The following is a 21,695-nucleotide window of genomic DNA, read 5'->3' on the forward strand; positions in this document are numbered from 1 at the left end:
TCGCCCTGGTGTCCTTCCGCTGGTTGTTATCCGTCCCTGCTGTCCCTCAGCCTATCCTCCGTGTTTTCCTATCCCTTTTGGACCCTGCAATAAATCAGCTGAAATTATCCAGGACTCGAGCTGCCCTCCTTCTATCTGGTGAAGAGAAACATCTAGCCAGGGTTGCACAGATGAAAATCCTGACCCCAGCAGTTGGCATCTCGGAACAGGGACTCTGGACTCTGCCTCCTTTGTCCTGGAGAGCGTCTCCTGAAAACCGAAAGTTCTGCAAGCAGCGATTTTTGGGAAATAAGCGCTGTTCCGAGCCAACCCTTTGAGAGTGAAGCTTTGATTGAAGGAAGACATCTCCCCGAGGCCACAGCGATGACCACCAGACATCTGTGAGTTTTCACAGCGACCTGAGACAGCAGGTTTTCCACAAGCTGACAGATCACTGTGCTCCACCAGCTTTTTCTGAGGACTTTTCGCAGGCAGCGTGTTATATTTGTTCCGGTATGGTGAGTTCCCAACAAAGTACAGCATTGGAACCATGGGAAAGGAATTAATTTCTCCTGACTTAGACAATGGTGCTTTCCCAGGGCATTCCTGAGATGGCTTTCTCACCCCCAGCCCCCACAGGGGTGCAGCGTTTGGCCACTCTTGTTGCCGAGGCACTGGCAGCATGGTGGGGGCGGGGCGAGTCGTGAGAACAAAGACCCCCCTCTATGGGATGGGTCTGGGGCACTTGGGCTGCCCCCCCACCTTTGACCCCCCCCCCACCTCGGCCTGGGCCACCACTCCAGGGGACGGGTCTGGTTTCCTTGGCCTGCCCAACAAGGAGTGGCTCAGGGACATAGGAACAGACATAGGAACAGGGGAAGGAGCCAGTGGGGTCTAACAGCTTTTTGAGTGAAGCTTCTTGTGTCTCCTAAAAACCAGGGAATGCTCCCCCAGGGTGTCCACACTGGCAAGTGGAGGTGACCCCACACCAGGGGAGATTTCCAGCAGCACCAGGAGCTGGTGGGTCCAGTCCCCTTTGGGGATCACATTAGGGGCCAGCATGTGCCCCAAGAGCTCCTGCTGGTGCTGGAACCACCTCAGCTGCACCTGTGCAAGGTGAAAATCCATCACAGAGCAGAGTAGGCAGCTGGGGCTGGCCTGGGAGCTTCAGGCATCAGTGAGGTGGGCATGCTGGGGGGCACTGGAAAAGAGCAGGGAGACATGGGGGGTATGAGGAGAAAGAGGGTGTAGGGCTGTTGTGGCACTGAGAGGGACTGGGAATGGAATGGGGTGGCACCAAGAGTGAGTGGAGCAGGCTGGGGAGCACTGAGAGGGCAGGGGCAGATCTAAGTGAACTGAGAAGGAATGAGAATGAACTGGTAAGGGACTGGAAATTTACTGGGAGGGAATCCTAGGGACTGGGAGTGAACTGAGCAGAATAGATGGGGACTTGGATGGTCTGGATGAGAACTGGAAGGGACTGGACAGGGGACAGATGGAGAGCACTGGCAGGGGCAGGGAATGAAGTGAGAAGCGCTGGGAGTGTGAGGATCTCTGCATTCCCATGGATCTCTGTGGAGGGTCAAAAATGGGACATCACACCATGATCAATGTGATCAAATGAAGCAAATTGATTGCTCAAATAGGTTACATTTATATCATGTTCTACTGTTCACGTGCCCTAAACTAATACATGATTGGTTAAGTCTATCTGTGCACACGTCTCAAGCTGTCAGCTAATTGGTTAGTTTTCTTTCTTCATGTGCTCTGCTGTGGCTTTTAGCTCTGTCTTCATGTCCTGCCTTACATCCTGGACTTGTTTACTTCTGAGTAGGCTCTTCCTCTTCCATGTCCTCAAGGCCACTGCAAACTTCTACTCAGTCTTGATGAAGGCTGGCTTGTGCACATGTCCATTGTTCTGCAAGAAACCCTCAAGAGATCTCCAGGGACTTTGGGAGGGATCTCTGCATCCAGCACCTCCATCTTTGGAACCACCAGGGAATTGCTCTACTGGACATGGAGGAAGCTTCTAGTAGCTTCTCTCAGAACCCACCCCTGGAGCACCCCCACTACAAAAAACAGGCTGTGCAAACTCAAAACAGCTTTAAAAATGGGCTTCCAGATATTCAGGAACTCAGGTGAACCCCAAGATGGGTATGAACTTGTCCAGGGGCTCAGGTGTGCCCAGAAATGAGGCCACATCTGAGAGTGTTCTCTGCTTGGCTGAGCGCTGTCTGAGGGCTGGGGCTGCAGCAAGGGGGGACACCCTTCTCCAGCGGGGATGTCCCACAAACAGGAGAGCCCCACAAGCCCCTCGGAACCCCAGAGCTGGGCTGGTCCTGCCTGGAAGCTGGGAGCCACCAAAACTGCTCTGTCCTTGCCCTCTGCAATGGCACAGGGAGAAGAAATACAAGGAAAGGGCCAGGAGTGCAGAGAAAGACTGGGAGAGATCCCACCCTGAGCACCAGCATGGCAAAACAGACCCAGCCAGGGTACAGGGAGTGAATTTACTACCAACCAAATCACAGCAGGACAAGGAGAAGGGAAAGAAATCTCTCTAACACCTTCCCCCCACCCAATGGGGATCATGCAGAACGAGGATCACCAGAGCTCTTCCCAACAGGAGTCACTGGGGATCATCCACTGTGGATCCTCCAGTGGGAGACTGAAGCAGCATGCTTCAACGAGTCCCAGAGAGCAACCTGGGCTTTCAAGGCCCGGGGCACACTTGCTAAAGGAGCTGGTGAAGGAGGGAAGGAAAGGTCTTTCTTTGGAGATCCAAAAGCCCTTTACTGCCAGGAAGAGGGCCAAGCAGGGTCAAGGGTTAAATATGGAACAAGGGGTGGATTTGAAGGTCAAGAACCAATGGAAGCAGGGAAAAGTAGTGCAGAGGAAGGGCAGCAAACGAGGGGAACCAATGGGATAAGAGGAATGGAACACTGCAGCAAACTGGGGCCAATGGGGATCAGGTGAGGGAAGAACATTCTAGGGGGATATAAACATGGTGAAAAGGGGCTGAACAGGGGTAATGTCAACTGGATAAACCAATGAAATTTAACACATTACATGTGTCTACAGAGGCCTGTGAGAGGGAGGGGTGTAACCTCAGAGGGGTGTTTCTCTTTGCTTGTTTCTACCCCTCCAGAGTTGAGGTGTTACAGCCCCACTGGCAGGCGCCCGAGTCTCCAAAGGGGATGTAGTAGGAGCAGTGTATGAAGCCCTTCCTGCACTTGGGCCACTCGCAGGGCTTCCCTTAGTGGTGCCTTCGTTGGTGTTGGGTCAAGGCAGAACTGCTGCAGAAGCTCTTCCCACACTCCCCACACTCGTAGGGCCTCTCCCCAGTGTGGATGCGCCGGTGGATGGTGAGGTGGGAGTTGCGGTTGAAGCCCTTCCCACAGTCGGGGCAGCGGAAGGGCCTCTCGTCTGTGTGAGTCCGCTGATGCAGGAGGACATGGGACTTGCTCCGAAACCTCTTCCCACACTCGGAACACTCGTAGGGCCTCTCGCCAGTGTGGGTCCTCTGGTGCCGGATCAGGTCGGAGTTCCACCCGAAGCTCTTCCCACAATCCAAGCACTCATAGGGCTTTTCCCCAGTGTGGATCCTGTGGTGTGCCATCAAGCTGCAGCTCTGTCTGAAGGTCTTCTTACACAAAAAACACTCATAGGGCCGTTCCCCAGTGTGGATCCTCATGTGCTGGAGCAGGTTGGAGCTGTCTCTGAAGGACTTCCCACATTCCCCACACTTGCAGGGTCGTTCCACCTGTTCCCCAGTGTGGATCATCTGGTGCCGGACCAAGTGCGAGTTCCGGCTGAAGCCCTTCCCACATTCCAAGCACTTGTGAGCCTTCTCCACCAGCTCTGAGCTCCGGCTGGACCTCGGGCCACCTTTCTGGCACAGAGGTGGTCTTTCCTTCTTGCAGCTCTCTGGGCTGGGTTTGCAGCCCCTCCTCGTGCGGCATCTCTGGGGCTCTTCCTTCTCCTCCATTGGCTCAATGCTTGGGAATGACAAATCCTGGTCTGGGAGGAGGAACAATAGGTCAGCACCTTAGGCTGGGGTATCTCCTGCCCAAGTTCCTCTCAGGAAGTGACCAGATATTTTGTGTCCATAAAAATCTCCAAAACGCAAAGGTTCAGCCCCCAAAGAAATCCTTACAGGAGATTTACCTCTCTTGTTTCTCCACTCTGGGTTTTGGGCTTTCCCTTCCCTTGGCTCATGGGGCTCCTGTGGCTCCTCTATTCTGAGGTCTTGCTTACAGATGACCCAGGCTATTTGAGAGTCCCAATGATCCTTTCTGCCCTGACTCCCTATTAGAGGGTTCCGTGCCTCCCAAGGGTCCCCCAACTCCAGAATCTTCTCCTCCACCCTTCAGGATGCTGTGGGTCCAACAGCCATGGGATTGTCCCTCTCCACTTTCACCACTCCATGGGTCTTGCAGTTCCCCTCCACCACTCTCCTGAGGGGCCTCAAGACTGATGTGCTCCTCCCGCCAGTACCTGGTGATAATCTTGTGGATCCCCAAATATCACCCCAAAGTGGAATCTGTGATTCAGCTTTTGAGTCCTGCAAGATCCAAACTTTCCGCCCCCAAAACCACAAGGCCTCCCAGGGACCACAAAGATATTTGGGTCTTGATTCTGGAATCTGCAAACTCCAAACACTTCCCCCAGTAGAACTCGTCTGCAGGACTCCCTGATACATTTGGGCTGAGCTCCCCCTCCCTAGTCACCAGCAGGATGGAAACTTGTGCTTCTCCTTCTGCTCCTCTTCCTGCTCCTCCTTTACTCTCCCCCTCCCCTCCTCCTCTGTGACCAACCCAGATACCCCTTTCCCACCCCCCTCTGCCCCACAGCTAAAGCATCACCGGCTGCTGCGTGGGGAAACCGCCCCAAGGAGCTCCCCAAGGATGGACAAGGGGTTTGGGGAACCCCCCTGTTGTGGTGCACCAGTTTAGTTGTTCTCTTGCACTGGGTGATTGGGAATTTGCACAGAATAGTTTTATATTGCACTGTATAGCTTATGTTACATCATGTGGTTTGTTACCCCTTTTTGCTATCACATGGTGTTTCGCTCACCTGTCCCAGTACCACCTGGTGCTCTCTCCCCTGGGTTACCCCTCCCCTAGCCACTCCTCAATGGTGTCCCATTGGCTGTGGACCTCTCCCTCTGTCCCCATTCCGGGGGGTATAAAAGCTCTCTGCTGCCAGGGAACGCCCTCTTTCCTCCCATGGGTTTGTCCACCTGATGTGTGTCTTGGAATAAAGGACAACGTTTCCCACCTGGAGGAGAATGCTTCCCTAATCTTTTACCTTCGTCTCTGAAGGATCGTGTGGGCAAGGGTCTGTAGCTAGCCGGAGTGGACCCTGACAGTCCAGGAAACACGATTCTTCATCCCCAGTGCGGCTCCATCCCCTCCCACAGCCCTGGAGAATTGCTCCAGGGATCGAATGATGGGGACACAAAGTGACCTCCATGGAACCCCTTTCCTGCTGGCCCCTCTCCTGTTATCCACCTCTCCTATCCCTTTTCCATCATCCCTCTAAATCCCAGCTTCCCTCTGGCTCAGTTTAGGGCTGACCCTCCCCTCTCTCTCACAATTTTGGTGTCCTAAATGCCCTTTTATAGCTTCTCCCCCCCTTTCCCATTGTGTTGAAAATAATGAGATGCAACTGTCTACAAAAAAATGGTGTGAATGTCCTTTGAGATAGAGCAAGAGACTTGTAGATAAGGAAGTGACAGGAGAAACCATCAGTTTCAGAAAATGTTATTATTTGACATGGACTCCTGCTCAGCCAAGGTCCTACTAAATTCCTGACCCTCCAGAAAAAGAACAAAGACTTAACAGAGCCATTATTATCGTATGTGATAAAAAAGTGGATAATATTGAAGTAGTTTGCACAATCTCCCAGAGGTAATGAAGGACATGGACACCCAGGGGGTCAATAAGGGAAGTGGAGAAGGGATTTGGACAACAGGGGATGGATGGAGTTGGTGTGCTGGAAAGGGATTGGGTGAATGTGAGAGTGCAGCAATATGGTTAAGACAAGAAGCAGCAGGAGGGATCTATGTGGTATGAAAAAGGATGGCGGAAAAGAAAAGGAAAAGAATGAATTGCGAGGATTGGGATGTTTTTCAGCACCATCGTATCCTCAAAATTTGCCAGGTGATCCAGGACCAATTACAGGTCCTTTCTATCCCCGGTTTCCAGGAGAGGCAAACAAGGAGGTGAGGATGTCAGGGGGTTTCTCTGTGCTGGGCAGCGGCAGCAGCGGGCGCAGAGCTGCGGCACCGGGAGCACGGGCTGGGGGCCTGTGGGGAGCTGCGGGGCCGGGCCGGGGCTGTGGGGCAGCCGGGGCTCAGCGCCGGGCGCTGCCTGACCCCAGCAGCCCCGGGCAGGGCCGGCAGTGGCCCCCGGCCCCCAGGAGGCTGCGGGACGCCCCGGCCGCTGCCCGGCCCCGTGGAGCTGCCAGCCCTGCCCGCCGGGGGGGCGGCCTTTGGACACTGCGGCAGGACAGGGACCGGCTCTGGGATACGGCTGGGGAGGGGACCCTGAGCACAAGGAGGAGGACAAAGGAACATGTGGGAAATGTGGATTATAAGGGAAGGATCGAGATTTTGTTAAGGTCACTGAAAAATGAATGATTTTGCAGGAAGTGCAGCAGCTGTCAGAGGATGAGCACCCACAGGCAGTGAGGGGGCTGCAGGAGTGGCACAAGAAGGCCCTGCAGCACTTGGGCACAAAGGCACAGCAGGTGAATGCAAGAAGGGATGAGCAGGAAAAGGCCAAGCTGAAGGAAAAGGCAATGGCACAGCTCCTACAGCCCCTGAGGGATCAACCCCAGGGCCCAAGGGGGCCCCAGCACCCAGGGGACGCGCTGGGCCACAAGCACCTGGCACAGGCATTGCCCTCCTGGGCAGGGGAGAGCCCACCCAAACAGCCCCTGGGAAGGAATCAGGCTTCCAGCTGCAGGGCACAAGGACACTGCAAGCACAGACAGCAGCACCCTCACGAGCAGCAAGTGCACCCCTTGATGGACATGGATTGGCAGGGGGGTCACAGCTCCCATCACACCAGGGACCCACCACACTGGAGCCCTTGACAACATTCAGGGGGGGTCTGCATCCAGAGGAGGCCTTTCCTGATGGACACAGGGGCCTCTCCATCCACTCTGGATCTCAGATGTAAGGGGGGGAAATTGACAGGATGTTGTTTGATTATTCAGAGGGTAAGTGGGAAAATGAGCAGGTGTGTTTTTGTCGGAACCCAGGACATCCCTCTGGATGCCCTGGATGTCTCAAAGCCCTGGCAGGGGCTCAGAGACCCTGGCAGGAAGCCAAGGACACCTGGGAATTCGATCTCAACCCATGGAGCAAATTACCAACCTGATATGAAGAATTACAGTCACAAAAGTTTAAGTAGCATAGTAGTAGCAATCACAGGGTGAAGGGAAGAATTTTGGAGCACTGTACAGGGGGGTTTTGAACCTTGTACAGGGGGGTTTGGGATTCTGTACATGGGGGTCAGGGGTTCCAAGATGGAGGGATTTGGGTGTGCCCTGTCCTTCTTCTTTCTTCTCCCTGGCATCCATGTTCAGGGTGATGTTGGCATTCACAGATTGGTTTAGAGTAGAAAGTCACTGTCTAACATAGGTGATAGGTATTGGAACATAATTATAAACATAGTATACGTAGTTTTTAGTATAAAAGATAGCACCAGCCAGAGAGGCGGGGAGCGTGCCTCAGACCAACCTGCAGAACAGACCTTGGCAGGCCAGACAGAAAATGTTTGAGTTAAAGAAATAATAAACAACCTTGAGAACGTGAACCAAAGACTTCTCAACTCCTTCTTCGGCTGACGGGTTGGGGAAAAGAGACTTTTAACAAAGACACACCTCAGGATCTTCCCAACCACACCAGACCAGAGGAGATCCCGAGAACTGGTGTCCCTGGGTGGGCTCCCCACCAGGAGAAAATCCTGAGAACTGGCAACCCAGGTGGCACGAAGGGGCGACCCGAGAGGTGAGCCGATGGCAAGCAGCCAAACCACCAGACGCTGGAATCCAACCCACGAAGAAGCACACCACCAGACAGAAAAATCCAGGGAAGAGCAACCTGACCCTTGCCAAAACAAATCACCTTGAGCACAGCACGGACGAGAGGAGGACCAAGGCACCTGGGAATCCTCACCTGTGATCTGCTGGCCAGAGACCAGGACAACCTCCGGACCGACCTCGTGGTGCTTCAGCTTTTGGTGAGACAGGTCAAAATTAAGAACACTGAGAACACAGGGAAAGCTTATTCCCAGGAACAACTCAGGGAGATGAACGGGCACATTTATCATTTAGCAACAGGGAAAGATAAAACGGCCTTGAGGCTTTTGGCTCAGGCAGGAACAATGCTGGAGAGGATTCCGCGGAATGCCGCGGGGCTCCCTGCCATCAGCAGGCAGCAGCAGTGACTCCCACCAGTCAGGGGCAGGGGTACCGCCCTGCTACCCGCAGGCGGGGGTTACTCTCAGCAAGTCAGGAAGAGCACAAACGACTTCCACCAAAAAGGTGTGGCGGGGGGGGGGGGGTCGTCATCACCCTTAGGGTCTCCACGGGCGCCTCTACCGGTCCCAGGAAAGCTGTCGGTGCGGGGGGCGGAGGAGGAGCAAGCCCTGAGGGGGAGCTGCCTTCCGACCATGCCGAGGCAGTGATGGGCCGGCAGCTGCTGCCCAGGGAGGGAATTCCTCCCACTGAAAAGGAACAGGACGATTTAACATCATGTCAGGGTTCCCTGGGGTCCCTTGAGTCTTCAGAATCCCCAGAACCCCTAGAATCTCCAGGGTCCTCTGATGCAGACATCCCTCAACCAGTCCCAGGAAAGCTGAAACTAACCCGTTCCCTCGGTGAGGAGGAAAAGAGCGGTGTCGTCTATGAACGGGCTTGTAGTCCCAGATCGAGTACACTCAGGCAGGGGGGGAGGCGGCAGTGAGAGACTGATGGGGGAGGGTGCAGAGATTGCAGAGGTGAGGGTGACCGAGAGGTGAGGCGGGGCAGCCTCTGGCAGCGGCGCTGGGCAGCACACAGCAGCCGGGGGCAGCAGCAGAGGTAGCGGGGGTGACCATGAGGGCGACAGGGGCCGCGACAGTGGCCGGGGCAGCCGCGGAAGCGGCAGCGGCGGGCGGCCAGCGGCCGTCCGGGGGATGCTCGGCGGCTGCAGGAGCGGGGCCGAGCGGGGCCAGGCCGGGCGGAACAGAGCACACGGGGTGGCAGCGGCATGCTCGGTGCCGGCGGCGGTCACGGACAGTGCGGGTCCAGTGGTGCTCACGGTGACAAAAGCCAGCCGCAGCTGTCCGGGGAAAGCGCACGGGTGGCGAGGGCTGAGCCAGCCAGGGCCGGGCCAGCCCAGGCGAGGCGCGGGGGCCGAGTACCCAGCGGCGCAGCAGAGACGCGAAACCCGGGAGCCGCAGCTGGGAGGGCTTTGCCACGTTCCGCCAGCGCGGCGGGGACACCGGCGGGGCGGGACATGCTCCCGCTGGCCGCGGGGGCGGGCGCAGGGCCAGGGGAACCAGCCCGAGCGGAGATCCCGGCGGAGCGGAGCCCAAACGAGACCGGGGCTGCGCGGGCCCGGGCGGATCCCGAACGGGCCCCGGCAGCGCGGGTGCCGATCCCGGGCAGGGGGGAGCGCTCCCAGGGCGCGGCTGCTCCAGAGCCGCTGCAGGCGGCGCGGCCGGCCCGGGCGTTCCTCTCCGCACCCCCGGGACGGCGCTGAAGGCTGAGGCTGGGCCCGGGCAGGCGGAGACGGGCGCGGGCAGACATTCCTCAAGGCACCGCCCGGTCACAGCTGCAGGCAGCCACAGCAGCCAGCCCATCGCAGCAATCCAAACAGGCGTATGGGAAAAAACAGGTCAGGGAACTTCTTCAAGAGCAGGATGGAGAACTTCTGAGAATTCTCACCAGTTTTTTAACAGGGCAACTCCATAGAAAATGCAGCAGATGTTATATGGGGCACTTCATATACCCAACTGTTCCACAGACCAGTTCCACAGAATCTGTTTTCTTCAACCACTATTAGTGCATGTACGGGTTCAAAAAGTATGACATTTTATTACTCCTAATTGTGATTATAATTTCTGGGGAGGGATTTAATGGCAAATGTGTGACTGCAAAATAATATTGCAAAACTTAATGAATTACTTTAACAATTCCCTATTCCAAGAAAGCTTAGGAAAGGCTTACACAGCCAGTTATTGAGTCTCTGCTAAAGGCAGGGCTTTTGGAGCCAGAGATGTCTCCCTACAACCCTCCTATCTTGCCAGTCAGGAAACCAGAAGGATGGAAAGCTGAAGAAAAGCAGAATTTTCAAATGTTAAAAAGCAGATAAATTGAGGCTCCCTCCATGGCCCTCCTAGACAGGGAAAATAAAATGTAAATGAATGTTAAACAGGGCTGAGCCAAAGGAATTCTTGTGCTAAAATGTTCAACCTAGTGGCCAGAGAGTGGCCTCACTGTCTGCAGAATTGTGCAGACACAGTTTTCATGGGAACTGAGGCTTGAAAAACTGATGACAACAGGAGGATCTCCTATACTTCAAGTCTGGCATCAAGTTAAAGCTTTGACAACCAAAAGAGCCTCTAAATGGATGAGCAGCGCTCGGGTATTACAGTAGGAAACTTGTTCAGTGGCACAGGAGGATTTAGAACTGAGGACAGGGGAAGGGTTTAACCCAGCCCCCTGTTTGAACAGCCTGGAGAGGGGCTGGCAAGAAACCCAGGACTGCATTCAAGGGACAGAGCTCCAGACCCAGGCTGGGAGAGATTGATGACACATTCCCTGGCCTGAGGGAGAAAATGTGTTTATGGATGGCTCTTCAAGGGCAGCAGAAGGGAAAAGAGTTACAAGACACGCTCTTATTAAGGAAAGGGAATCAGACAAAGCGCAGGTTACCCCCCATGGTCAGCTCAACCATCAGAGCTGTGTGTGCTTGTGAGAGCCCAGCACTGAAATGCCCTGAGCAGGAAGGCTCAAATATCTTCTGGAGACACCATGTCTCCTAACAGGGGGCAAAAGCAATTCTGACTGCTTCAGCAATCATTGTGTCATTTATTAACATATTTTTAAAAGGAATATTTTCAAGTTTAATTTAAAAAAAAACTTCTCTACTCATGCTTAATTTGCTTTGGCCTTGGGGAAAGGAGTTTTAAAGTCTTTTTTTAGACAGTGTTATACCACTCAACAGAGATGACTTCAACAGCTCAACAGACTGGGAATAGCCCAAAAGATACGCACAGAGATAACGACCAGCAACATCAACGCCCAGTGGGCAGAGGGAGACACTGATGGGGAAATATAGACAAAAAGGAACCTGCTTTTAAGACAAACCCGAAGGAAACGACCCACGGCCTGTGCCTCTGCCCAGCAAGAAAGTCACTTTTCCAGGACTCCTCGCTCTCCTCGGGCCACAGAAACCTCCGGCCACGGGAATTGCCCCGCACAGCCCCGGCCACGGGGCAGCCACCTCTGTCCGAGCCACAGCAAGCGCGCCGAGCCAGCGCCGCTCCGGCAGCGGCTCCTGCCGAGGCAGCGGCGGCAAGGAGACCGCGGGCAGCCGCTCCCGCAGCGCCCTCAGCCCAGGGCCAACACGGGCCGGGCACGGCACAAGCCACCCGCCCCAGCCCCCTGCCGCCCCCGAGGCCCGCAGCCAGCCCCGAGCCCCCGCACAGCCCAGCGCGGCTCCCACCTGCGCCGGGGCCGCCTCCGAGCTCCGCCGCCGCCTCCCCGGGCTCCGGCCGCTGCCGCCGCTCCCGGGCCCGCACACGCGCTCCGCCAATGCCGCCGCTGCTGCGCCACCGCCGCCCGAGGCCCGCCGCCGGGGCCCGCCTCCGCCCCGCTCCCGCCAATCAGCGCGCCGCACCCGCGACTGACGCCACCGCCGCCCAATCGCAGCCACGGGCGGGCTCTGCACGCGGCACAGCCTCGCCCCGCGCTCTCCGCGCCCCCCGCGCTGCCTGAGGGCAGAGCCGGAGCTGAGGAACAGCCCTGGAACGGGCCCGGGCCCGCGGCGGCATTGAGCTGCCAGCACCAACAAACTGCTCCGCAGCTCCCGCCACGCCTTTCCCAGCCCTGCGCCTGCCGTGCCTCCGCCTCAGCGGGAAGCCCTGCAGCCTCGCTTCTCCTGCCCCTAATCAGGAGCATCCGTGCATCGCTTTGATTTCCCCCAGAAAGGGAAAACCGTCCCAAACCCTGTACATGAGTGGGGGACGGGAGAGATTTCTGGCAGAAAACTCCAAAACCTCAGAGCAGGATAATGAGAAGTAAGTGAAGACCCTTAAATCCATCTTTCCCCACGGCTCCCTCCTTCCCGCTGCACCTCCTGCCCCGGCAGGGCCGCAGACAGGGAATGGGGCCGTGCTCAGTTCATGCCCGGGGCTTCTCCCTCTGCTCAGGGACAGGAGTCGTTCCCCTGCTGCAGCCTGGGCTCTCTCCCACCGCAGACTTGTGCAGGAACTTCTCCAGCCCGAGTCCATGCCATGGGCACAGCCCCCTCCAGCTGCTGCAGCGTGGGTCACTGTGCCCCGGGCTCAGTCCTGCCAGGACAGGCTGCTCCAGCGGGGCCCCTCTGGCCACGGGGCCACAGCCTCCTCTCAGGCACCGCCCTGCTCCAGCGTGGCTCCTGCGGGGGCCTGGAGAGATCTCTGCATCCCCATGGATCTCTGCATCCAGCTGTCTTTGAATGCACCAGGAATAGCATGACCTCCACCTGAAGCCCTTCCCACATTCCAAGCATTCGTGGGGCTTCTCCCTGGCCTGAGGCTGCTTCATCAGCTCCAAGACATGGCCAGATCTCCATCCACCTTTCCGGCACAGGGAGGGTTTTACCTCCTCACAGCTCCCTGGGCTGGCTGTGCAGCCCCTCCTCGTGTGGGATCTCTGGGGCTTTTCCTCCCCATTGGATTCCTGTGCCCTGGAGCCGTTCCAAATGGCCTCTTCCACGAGGTTCTGTGGCAAGGATTTGTTCTCCCTGGTCTCGGTCTGCAGCTCAGTGCCTGGGGGAGGAAGGACAAGGAGAGGAAGAGACAGGGAGAAGGGAAAAGGAAAAGGCAGGAGAGGAAGGAACAAGAAGGAACAAGGGAGGAATGAGAAGGGAAAGGAATGTGGATGGATGAAGGACAGAATGGGGAGAGGAAGGAAGGTGGACATGGAGAGGATGGGCTTTGCCTCCATGCCAGAGAGAAGGGCAAGGAGATTCCCCCAGTCCATCCCTGGCAGGACAGCATTGGTAGTGAGGCTGTCCTGCAACCCGGGACCATGCTGGGCTGGGAGATGGGGCTGGAGAGAGGGTGAAAGGGCAGTGACTTCCTCTTCACCCACCTCAGTGTCCCAGGTCATCTTCCTCCTTCTTACACCCTCCTCCACCTCCATCCAGACAAAGTTTGGAATTGACAAATCCTCGCTTGAGAGAAAAACAACGTGTTAGCACCTTGGGTTTGATGGTCCCACTGCCCAAATCCGGCTCCACAAGTCCCCACCGCATTCACCACTGGATTGGCCCAGACCCTGCTCATCTTCAGCCTCCCCTACCCCTCTGGGCTGTCAGGGGACCCCAGGTCCGGGATTGCTCCTTGCAGCTCTCCTCACTCCCAGTGAGCTCCAAAACCAATGTCACTGTCACACCCACCCCCCGTACCAGGCGATCACCATGTGGATTCTTTAAGATCCCCACAAGGGGCATTTGTGGCTCGGTTTTCAGGACCTGTGAGATGCAAACATCCTCTCCCTTGCAAAAAGCCCTCCTGGACACTCCCTGAGAGATGTGGGATGAGCTCCCTGTCCCTGCTTACCTGCAGGATGTGGGCAGGGATCCATGCTGCTGGGATCAGGGGGAGCTGAGGACTCAGTGGGCAGACGGGGGAACTGCGTGGTTCTCCTGCTGCTCCTCCTCTTCCTAGACCTGTTCCTGCTCCTCCTTTTCCCCTCCTGGTCCTCTCTCCCTCTTCTTCAACTCGCTCCTTCTCCCTGCCCACCCCAGACATCCCTTTCCCACCCTCCTTTGCCCCACAGACACCACAGGACTGGCTTTTGGTTGGGGAGAATCCCCCATGAGCCCTGTTGGGATGGGCAGGGGGCATTGTGTGGAACTCCACCATGGCCCCTGAGAGCCCTAGGGAATCACTCCAGGGATTGAGGGATGGGGACACAAAGAGATCCCCAAGAAACTACCCTTTTTCTGTCCCATGCCAAATTTCCCTCCGATCTCCCCTCATTCCCCACACCCACAGACCCCTCCAACTCAATTTGGGGACCCCATCCCTCTCCCACTCACGTTGGGATTCCAAGACCCCTCCTTTCTCCCACCCTTCTGCCCCTACCCCATCATTTCCCCAACCCCACCACATCCCCTGTGCTTGGTTTTGAGGGTTCCAGGTCTCTCCTGCTCAGTCTGGGGGTCACATTCCCCCTTTCCCTCAATTCAGCCCCTTCCTGGAAGCTTTTTCCTGGGAGGAATCCCTGAGTTTTGGGATTTCAGGGGTGCAGTTTTGGAGGGGGACAGCTCTGTCTGGCTTTCCCCTCTCTGCTGTGGCCTCTCAGCTGCCCCTGACACCCTGGGGTTGCTGGGATTTCCCTCCTGGGGACAAGGACGTTCATCCCCTTCCAGAAGCCCAATGCCCGGCTGGGGCTCCAGGTCAGGGGGTCCTTGAGCAGCTGCCCCAGAACCTCCCCCAGGGTCTCCCAGCACAGCCAGAGCCGCTCAGCCTGGGATCCCCAAAGGCCTCAGCAAGCCCCAAGTCCCTCCCAGGAACCCTCAACTCCCTCAAACCCAGCATCCCCCACATCCCCTGCAAGTTCCCCCCATGGCACCGGCCATGGCCATGTCCCCACTTGTCACTGGCCATGTCCCACAATGTCCTCACCCATGGCTGGCTTCCCACCATGTTTCCATCCCTGTCATTGGCCCCCACATCTCCATCTGTGCCTGTGTCCCCCATGTCCCTACAAATGGCCCCATCCCCCTCCATGTCCATGTGTCCTCAATGTTTACATCCCCCCATGTCCCCCAACCATGTCTTAGTTCAATGTCTTTATTTTTACCCCAATATTGGATATTTTAAAGGGACGAAGATAAATGAAAACGAAATCAAGGCCAAAAGAAAAGTATTTATGTGTCCATGCCAGCTGAGGATCCAAGAACTTGGGTGGGAGGGAAGAACCTTTTTTGGTGGTTTCCATACCAGAGTCTCCAAAATCTTGGTCTTTTCCCCAGTTCATCACTGTTTGGCTGTGGAAGTTGCCCTTGGGACACAGGAAATCAAACTCTTGGAATGCCTGAGGTTGGAAAAGATCTCCAAGACCATTCAGCATTCATTGATGCCAGAAGATAGGATTGAACGCAAAAGATTTCCTGGGGTTGAAAGTCAACAAATCAAATTGTCCCCAAGGAATTCCCGCTGTTGGTCTGTGTCCTGATGGATGCTCCTGCTCCTGCATTCATACAGGTGCCCACAGAGAACCAGGAAGATGTGGAGCCACCTAGGATGTTCTCATCCCAACAGAGATCACCAGGACCACAGATCACCAGGACCACAGATCACCAGGGCTCTGCCCAACGGGGGTCACTGGGGATCATCCAACGCGGATCCTCCCATGGGGATGGAGCTGGAGCAGCGCACGAAGCTCTTCCCGCACTCGGGGCACTCACAGGGCTTCCCTTAGTGGCGCCTCCATTGATGTTGGGTCAAGTTAGAGCTCCTGGAGAAGCTCTTCCCACACTCCCCACACTCGTAGGGCCTCTCCCCGGTGTGGATGCGCCGGTGCAAGGTGAGGGAGGAGTTGTGCTTGAAGCCCTTCCCACAGTCGGGGCAGCGGAAGGGCCTCTCCTCTGTGTGAATCCGCCCATGTTCTAGGACATGGGAGCTGGTCTGAAACCTCTTCCCACACTGGGGACATTTGTAGGGTTTCTCCCCAGTGTGGATGAGCTGGTGGTGTTTTCTCAGGGCAGAGCTCCACCCATAGCTCTTCCCACATTCCAAGCAGGTGTAGGGCCGTTCCCCTGTGTGGATCACCTGGTGCTGGATCAGACCAGATATCCATCAGAAGCTCTTCCCACATTCCCCACACTCATAGGGCTTTTCCACAGTATGCATGTGCTGGTGTTCCCTGAGCTGGGAGCTCCGGCTGAAGCTCTTCCCACATTTCTCACACTCATAGGGTTTTTCTCCACTGTGGATCATCTGGTGCTGGATCAGGCTGGAGCTATGGCTGAAGCTCTTCCCACATTCCAAGCACTTGTGGGGCTTCTCCTTGCCATGAGGCTTCTCCACCAGCTCTGAGCTCTGCCTGGATCTCCGGCCGCCTTCCTGGCTCAGGGGGGCTCTTTCCTCCCCGCAGCTCCCTGGGCTGGGTTTGCAGCCCCTCCTCATGCAGGATGTCCAAGGATTTTCCTTCTCCTCCATCTGGCTATGCCCTGGGAATGGAAAATACTGATGCGCAGGGGGAAAAATCAAAAAGAGAGCACCTTGGGCTGCAGGTTCCTCCTTGTCCCAGATCATCTCAGGAAGTCATTGGGCATCTTGTGTCTCTAAGTACCTCCAAAACACCAAGCTTCAACCCAAGAATCCTCCAAACATCGACACAGATCAAAAATTCCCAAAACAACAAGTTTCAGCCAAAACAGCCTCCAAAATACAAAGATTCAGAACCTACAAAAAACCGAAGCACCAACACTTAGCTCAGTGAAGCTCAGAAACACCAAGATTCAGCCCAGTGAAAATGATGGATCCCTCTCCCCAGTCACCTGCTGCATATGGGGTGGAGCTCCTGCTGCAATGCTTTTGGAGCTAGGTGAGAGGCTGCAGATACAGGGAGAAGTGGACCGTTGTGGTGCCTCCTAATTCTGCTTATCCTGTGTCCCAGTCCTTCCTCACACTCCCCTTCCTCCTGCTATTCCTCCTTCTCCTGCACAATCCCACCTTCTCCTCCCACGTGCAGCGTTTGACCATTTTGTTCCTCAACCCTGCTTCTCCTTCCCTTCTCCTCCTGCCCCAGGCCCAGCACCCACTGCCGGCTCCCTCTTCCCCCCAAAGCCACAGCATCCCAGCGCAGGGGCAGGGATGGAGCTGGGGCAGGTCGGGCTGGGGCAGCGCTGGGCTCTCGGCCGCTCCCGCCCGCACTCGGTCCCCACTGCAGCCGCTCCCGCCAGGACAGCGCGGGGGGCCCGGCCTTGGCGCTGCCCCACTCCCACCTCCCCAAATTCCCCTCCCGGGGGGCGCTGGGGCCGAGGGGGGTCCAGGTGGGGAACGCTGGGAGCTGCGGGTCTGCCTGGACACTGCTGAGTCATCAGCGCTGCACGCTCTGATTGGCTGAGCGCTGCCTGAGGGTGGGGCTGCAGCAAGGGGGGACACCCTGCTCCAGGGGGATTGTCCCGAAAACGGGGGACCCCCATGAAAGGAACAAGAGGAAAATGTCTTTACAAAAGATGCTGTAAATCTGATCAGAGATAGGTCCAGGGAATTGGACATAAGGAAGTAACAGGAGAAGCCATCAGTTTCAGAAAATGTTATTAATTGATGACACAGACTGCTGCTCAGCCAAGGTCCTGCTCAATTCATGAACTTGGAGAAGAACAACAAAGACTTGACAGAGCCATGAATATCGTTTGCTATAGAAAATGGGGAGCATATTAAGGGGGTGTGTAGTAGGTGAATTGGGATGTCTGTAGCTCTCAAGTGCTTCAGCCCATGGGGAAAGGGAGAGGGAGATGTGGACAGGAAAATTAGGATGAAAAGGAAGCTGTGTCCTCCAACAACTGAAGAGACCCATGGGGAGTATCCCATGTTTATGGATGACTCTTCAAGGGCAGCAGAAGGGAAAAGAGTTACAAAACACGCTCTTATTAAGGAAAGGGAATCAGACAAAGCGCAGGTTACCCCCCATGGTCAGCTCAGCAGGCAGAGCTGTGTGTGCTTGTGAGAGCCTGGCACTGAAATGCCCTGAGCAGGAAGGCTCCAATATCTTCTGCTGACACCATGTCACCTAACGGGGGAGTAGAAACAATTCTGACTGCTTCAGAGACTACTGGATCACATATGAAGGTATTTCTAAAACAAATAATGCCAAGTGAAGGGATTGTGCCAGCAATTGACTGAGATGGGGAGATCATTTTACAGGAAAGATCCTTCAGGGGGTTATGGCAGCTTTAGGAATACAATGGGACTTCCATAATCCCTGGCACCCTCAGAGCTCTGGTCAGGTAGAAAGAATGAATGGGGAAAGAAAGAAACACCTTTGGAAGCTGCTGATAGAAACCAAGATGCCATGGGAATGGCTTTTGCCATTGGCTTTGGCAAGAAGAAGAGACAGACCCAGGGCAGATATTCAATTATCTCAATTGTAATTCAAGTCTGGAATTCCTTACCCTGGCAATTCTCCACCTAGTGCAGGGTGGAGGTAAGGGATGTACATTTAAGGCAGATTGTGGCCAGAATCCTGCCTCCTGTGAAATCTCTCCCACGGGAAGCTGGGCTGGCACAGAGCCTGCCTTGGCACTTTGCTGCTCCCAACACCCAGCCAGGACATCGGCTCCTGCCTAAGGAGGGCAAAGCAGCAGCACTGGTGGCCAAGTGGCCCATGCCAAGTGTCCCTGAGGCCAGAAACAGCCGCCAGCACAGCTGAACACGGGGGGACCCCTCAGCCTGGGCTCCAGGCTCTGCAGCCCCGGAGATTTGCACTTCCCGCCTGCAGCAGGAGGATGGCAGGCCGCCCCTGAGCCTGCACTCAAGGCAACGCAGCAGCAGCCAGGGCTCCACAGCGGGCCAAGCCCCTGCGCCTGCCCACACATCCTCTGCTGCAATCCTCGGCCTGGCCACCCTCCTCTGCCAGCTCCAGCCACCGGGGCCAATCCTTGCTGCCCCTGCTGCAGCTTCAGCGCTGGCTGGGCCTGCACTCGCCACAGCTGCTGGGGAACACCACGGCACAATTCCACTCTGCCTCTCACCTACACTCACACACTGGGCTGCCTGCCGTGGCATTGATGGAAAATACACCAAGGTTATTTCTTTTAAAGCTTCTTTCTCTACTCAGGCTTGGTTTGCCTTTGCCTTGGGGAAAGGAATTTTAAAGGTTTCTTTTAAGGGATGTTTCACCACTGAACAGAGATGAGTTTAACATCCCAACAGACTGGGAACAGACCAAAAGATACCCACAGAGATAACGACCAGCAGCAAAACATCAACGCCCAGCAGCAAACAGCAACCAACAGCTACCCCAGACACTGCCCCCGGCAGAGCTGGAGACACCTGCTCTGGAAAAGGCTGAGAAGGAAATCCACGAGTGTGGACCTAATGAACAGCAGAGGGGAAGAAATCCGGGTCCAATAGGGAACCAAATACCAAAACCTACACAACTTGGAAGCAGTGAACATTAAACCATTGGATTTAGATTGGTTCAGACTGTAAAAAGTTTAGGAAAAATCTAGTAAAACTCTCGTCATGGAATGATTTTCTCTGCACACCTGGGCTGTGTGTAGACGAAATGATTTCCGTTGCACATCCTGGCTAGAATCACATAATACCTTGCGTCCCTAACACCAGAAATGCTGGAGAGTTTTGGTGAAAACTTTATAACATAAAGACTTTCTTTTTCTAAATACTCATACTTTTATATGGTCAATAAGGTTTGGGCCAGGGGTGTCATAATCAATTTTTATTCTTAAGAGAAGTAGAGGCTCTTTAGGTATGTGTGTGCGTGTCTTTAGTGATAGCACAATTTTGATCTGGGTTTCTCGACGCTCAATTTAAAGTTGTATTTTTAAAAAGTAGAAGAGGTTTAAAGGGGACCCTTTAACTCATAAACAGTTAACGGAATAGTGTTAAAAAAAAATCCCAAAAAACAAAAGCTACCAAAAAAAAGCAATGGGAGGTGGGTGGGGAAGGAACAGGAGTCTCCAGATTACTGCCCTGAAAGAGAAGCTTCGGTTCTAGTCAGCCAGGAGAGGAGCTTTAGAAATGCAAATTAACACTGCTGGGGCAAAGTGTGGACAATGGACCCGGGTCTCTTGCCTGGGGCAGGAATTGGGCTGATTCCCTCTGCCCCTCACCCCAAGGTCTGCCTGCTTCCACTGATGGAATTTGCACAGCTCAAGGCAGAGCCCATGGGGAGGATATCTGACTCTGCAACAGAAAGGGGTTCAGCTGCAAAGGGAAGCAGCAAACGGAGAATGCTGAGAAAACTTCACTAAAATAATCGGGGGGGAATCATCCCTCTGCCCACTCCACCATGTGCTCTCAATGTCAGTGTTATATCCTGTGCATTACGGCACTGGAGTTTTCAGCGACCACAAGTTCAGGAAATCAGTTGGGAATCCAAGTATGCGATGATTTATTTAGAGTCCTCAGTTGATGCAGCCCTGGCTGTAGGAAGCACCCAAAAATGTCAGAAACATGAATGGTCAGCAGAACAATTCCTACAACACCATGGACCAGCCCCTGGGAAGCCCAACCATGAGGATCCAAAGGAGGCTGCGTACTACAGCAATGGCAGAGAGCGCCGGGCCAATGCCCCACGGCCTGTGCCTCTGCCCAGCAAGAAAGCCACTTTTCCAGGACTCCTCGCTCTCCTCGGGCCACAGAAACCTCCGGCCACGGGAATTGGCCCGCACAGCCCCGGCCACGGGGCAGCCACCTCTGTCCGAGCCACAGCAAGCGCGCCGAGCCAGCGCTGCTCCGGCAGCGGCTCCTGCCGAGGCAGCGGCGGCAAGGAGACCGCGGGCAGCCGCTCCCGCAGCGCCCTCAGCCCAGGGCCAACACGGGCCGGGCACGGCACAAGCCACCCGCCCGAGCCCCCTGCCGCCCCCGAGGCCCGCAGCCAGCCCCGAGCCCCCGCACAGCCCAGCGCGGCTCCCACCTGCGCCGGGGCCGCCTCCGAGCTCCGCCGCCGCCCCTCCGGTGGTTCTCGGTCACCCCCTGGATGATCCCGGTCACTCCCAGTATGCTCCAAATCACTCCCGGTAGGATCCAGCTGCCCCCGACATGGTCCCAGTGGCTCCCAGTCATCCCCTGTACGGTTCCTTCCCTCGCAGTCCCTCTCTGTAAGAGTCCAGTGTGGCCCCAGTCACTTCCAGTATGAACCCAGTCACACCTTACACGATGCCATTTGCCCCTGCTCTGGTCCCAGTTGCTCCCAGTATAAGTCCAGTCACCTCCCGTACAATCCCAGTAACTCCCAAACACTCCCAGTGTGAGTCTGGTTTGATGCCAGTCACCTCCAGTATGGTCCCAGTAGCTCCCAGACACTCCCAGTACTGTGCCAGGCACTCCAAGTGTAACCCCATCAATGCCATTATGATCCCAGTATGACACCAGCATGGGCCAGCTGCTCCCAGTATGATCCCAGTTGCCCCTGCATTATTCCAGTTTCTCTAATTCACCCCTACTACAGATCTGGTCACTCCCAGTATGATTCCAGTCAGTCCCAGGATGATCCAAAACATTTCCAGGCTCTCCCAGTACATCTCACTTGTGCCCTGCGTGCTCCCAGTTGCTCCCAGTAGCCCTCAGTGTGGTCCCAGTATATCCCAGTACGATCCCTGGTGCCCCAGTTCTGCTCCCAGTGGGTTCTTTTCCCAGTCTGTCCCAGTCCATCCCAGCCTGTCTCTCTCTGTCCCAGTCCCTCCCCAGCAGCTGCTGTTGTTTCCCAGATTCTGCCCCCCCACCCCATTCCCGGGCACTGGGACCCGGATG

General features: G+C 55.7%; 1 protein-coding gene and 1 pseudogene across 1 annotated transcript; both read right to left on the reverse strand.

The window, feature by feature from the left end:
- Nucleotides 1-984: 984 nt before the first annotated feature.
- Nucleotides 985-11,842, reverse strand: LOC135286406 (zinc finger protein 436-like). Its single transcript, XM_064399560.1, has 2 exons — nucleotides 11,702-11,842; nucleotides 985-3,996 (listed from the first exon to the last, which is right to left on the reverse strand). The coding sequence occupies exon 2, from the start codon at nucleotides 3,962-3,964 to the stop codon at nucleotides 3,233-3,235; it is 732 nt and encodes a 243-aa protein (XP_064255630.1). The 5' UTR covers nucleotides 3,965-3,996; nucleotides 11,702-11,842; the 3' UTR covers nucleotides 985-3,232.
- A 3,238-nt stretch (nucleotides 11,843-15,080) lies between these two features.
- LOC135286398 (zinc finger protein 239-like) lies at nucleotides 15,081-21,651 on the reverse strand (annotated as a pseudogene).
- Nucleotides 21,652-21,695: the final 44 nt, after the last annotated feature.

This window comes from Passer domesticus, chromosome 26 (assembly GCF_036417665.1).
Source record: "Passer domesticus isolate bPasDom1 chromosome 26, bPasDom1.hap1, whole genome shotgun sequence".
Taxonomy (NCBI): domain Eukaryota; kingdom Metazoa; phylum Chordata; class Aves; order Passeriformes; family Passeridae; genus Passer; species Passer domesticus.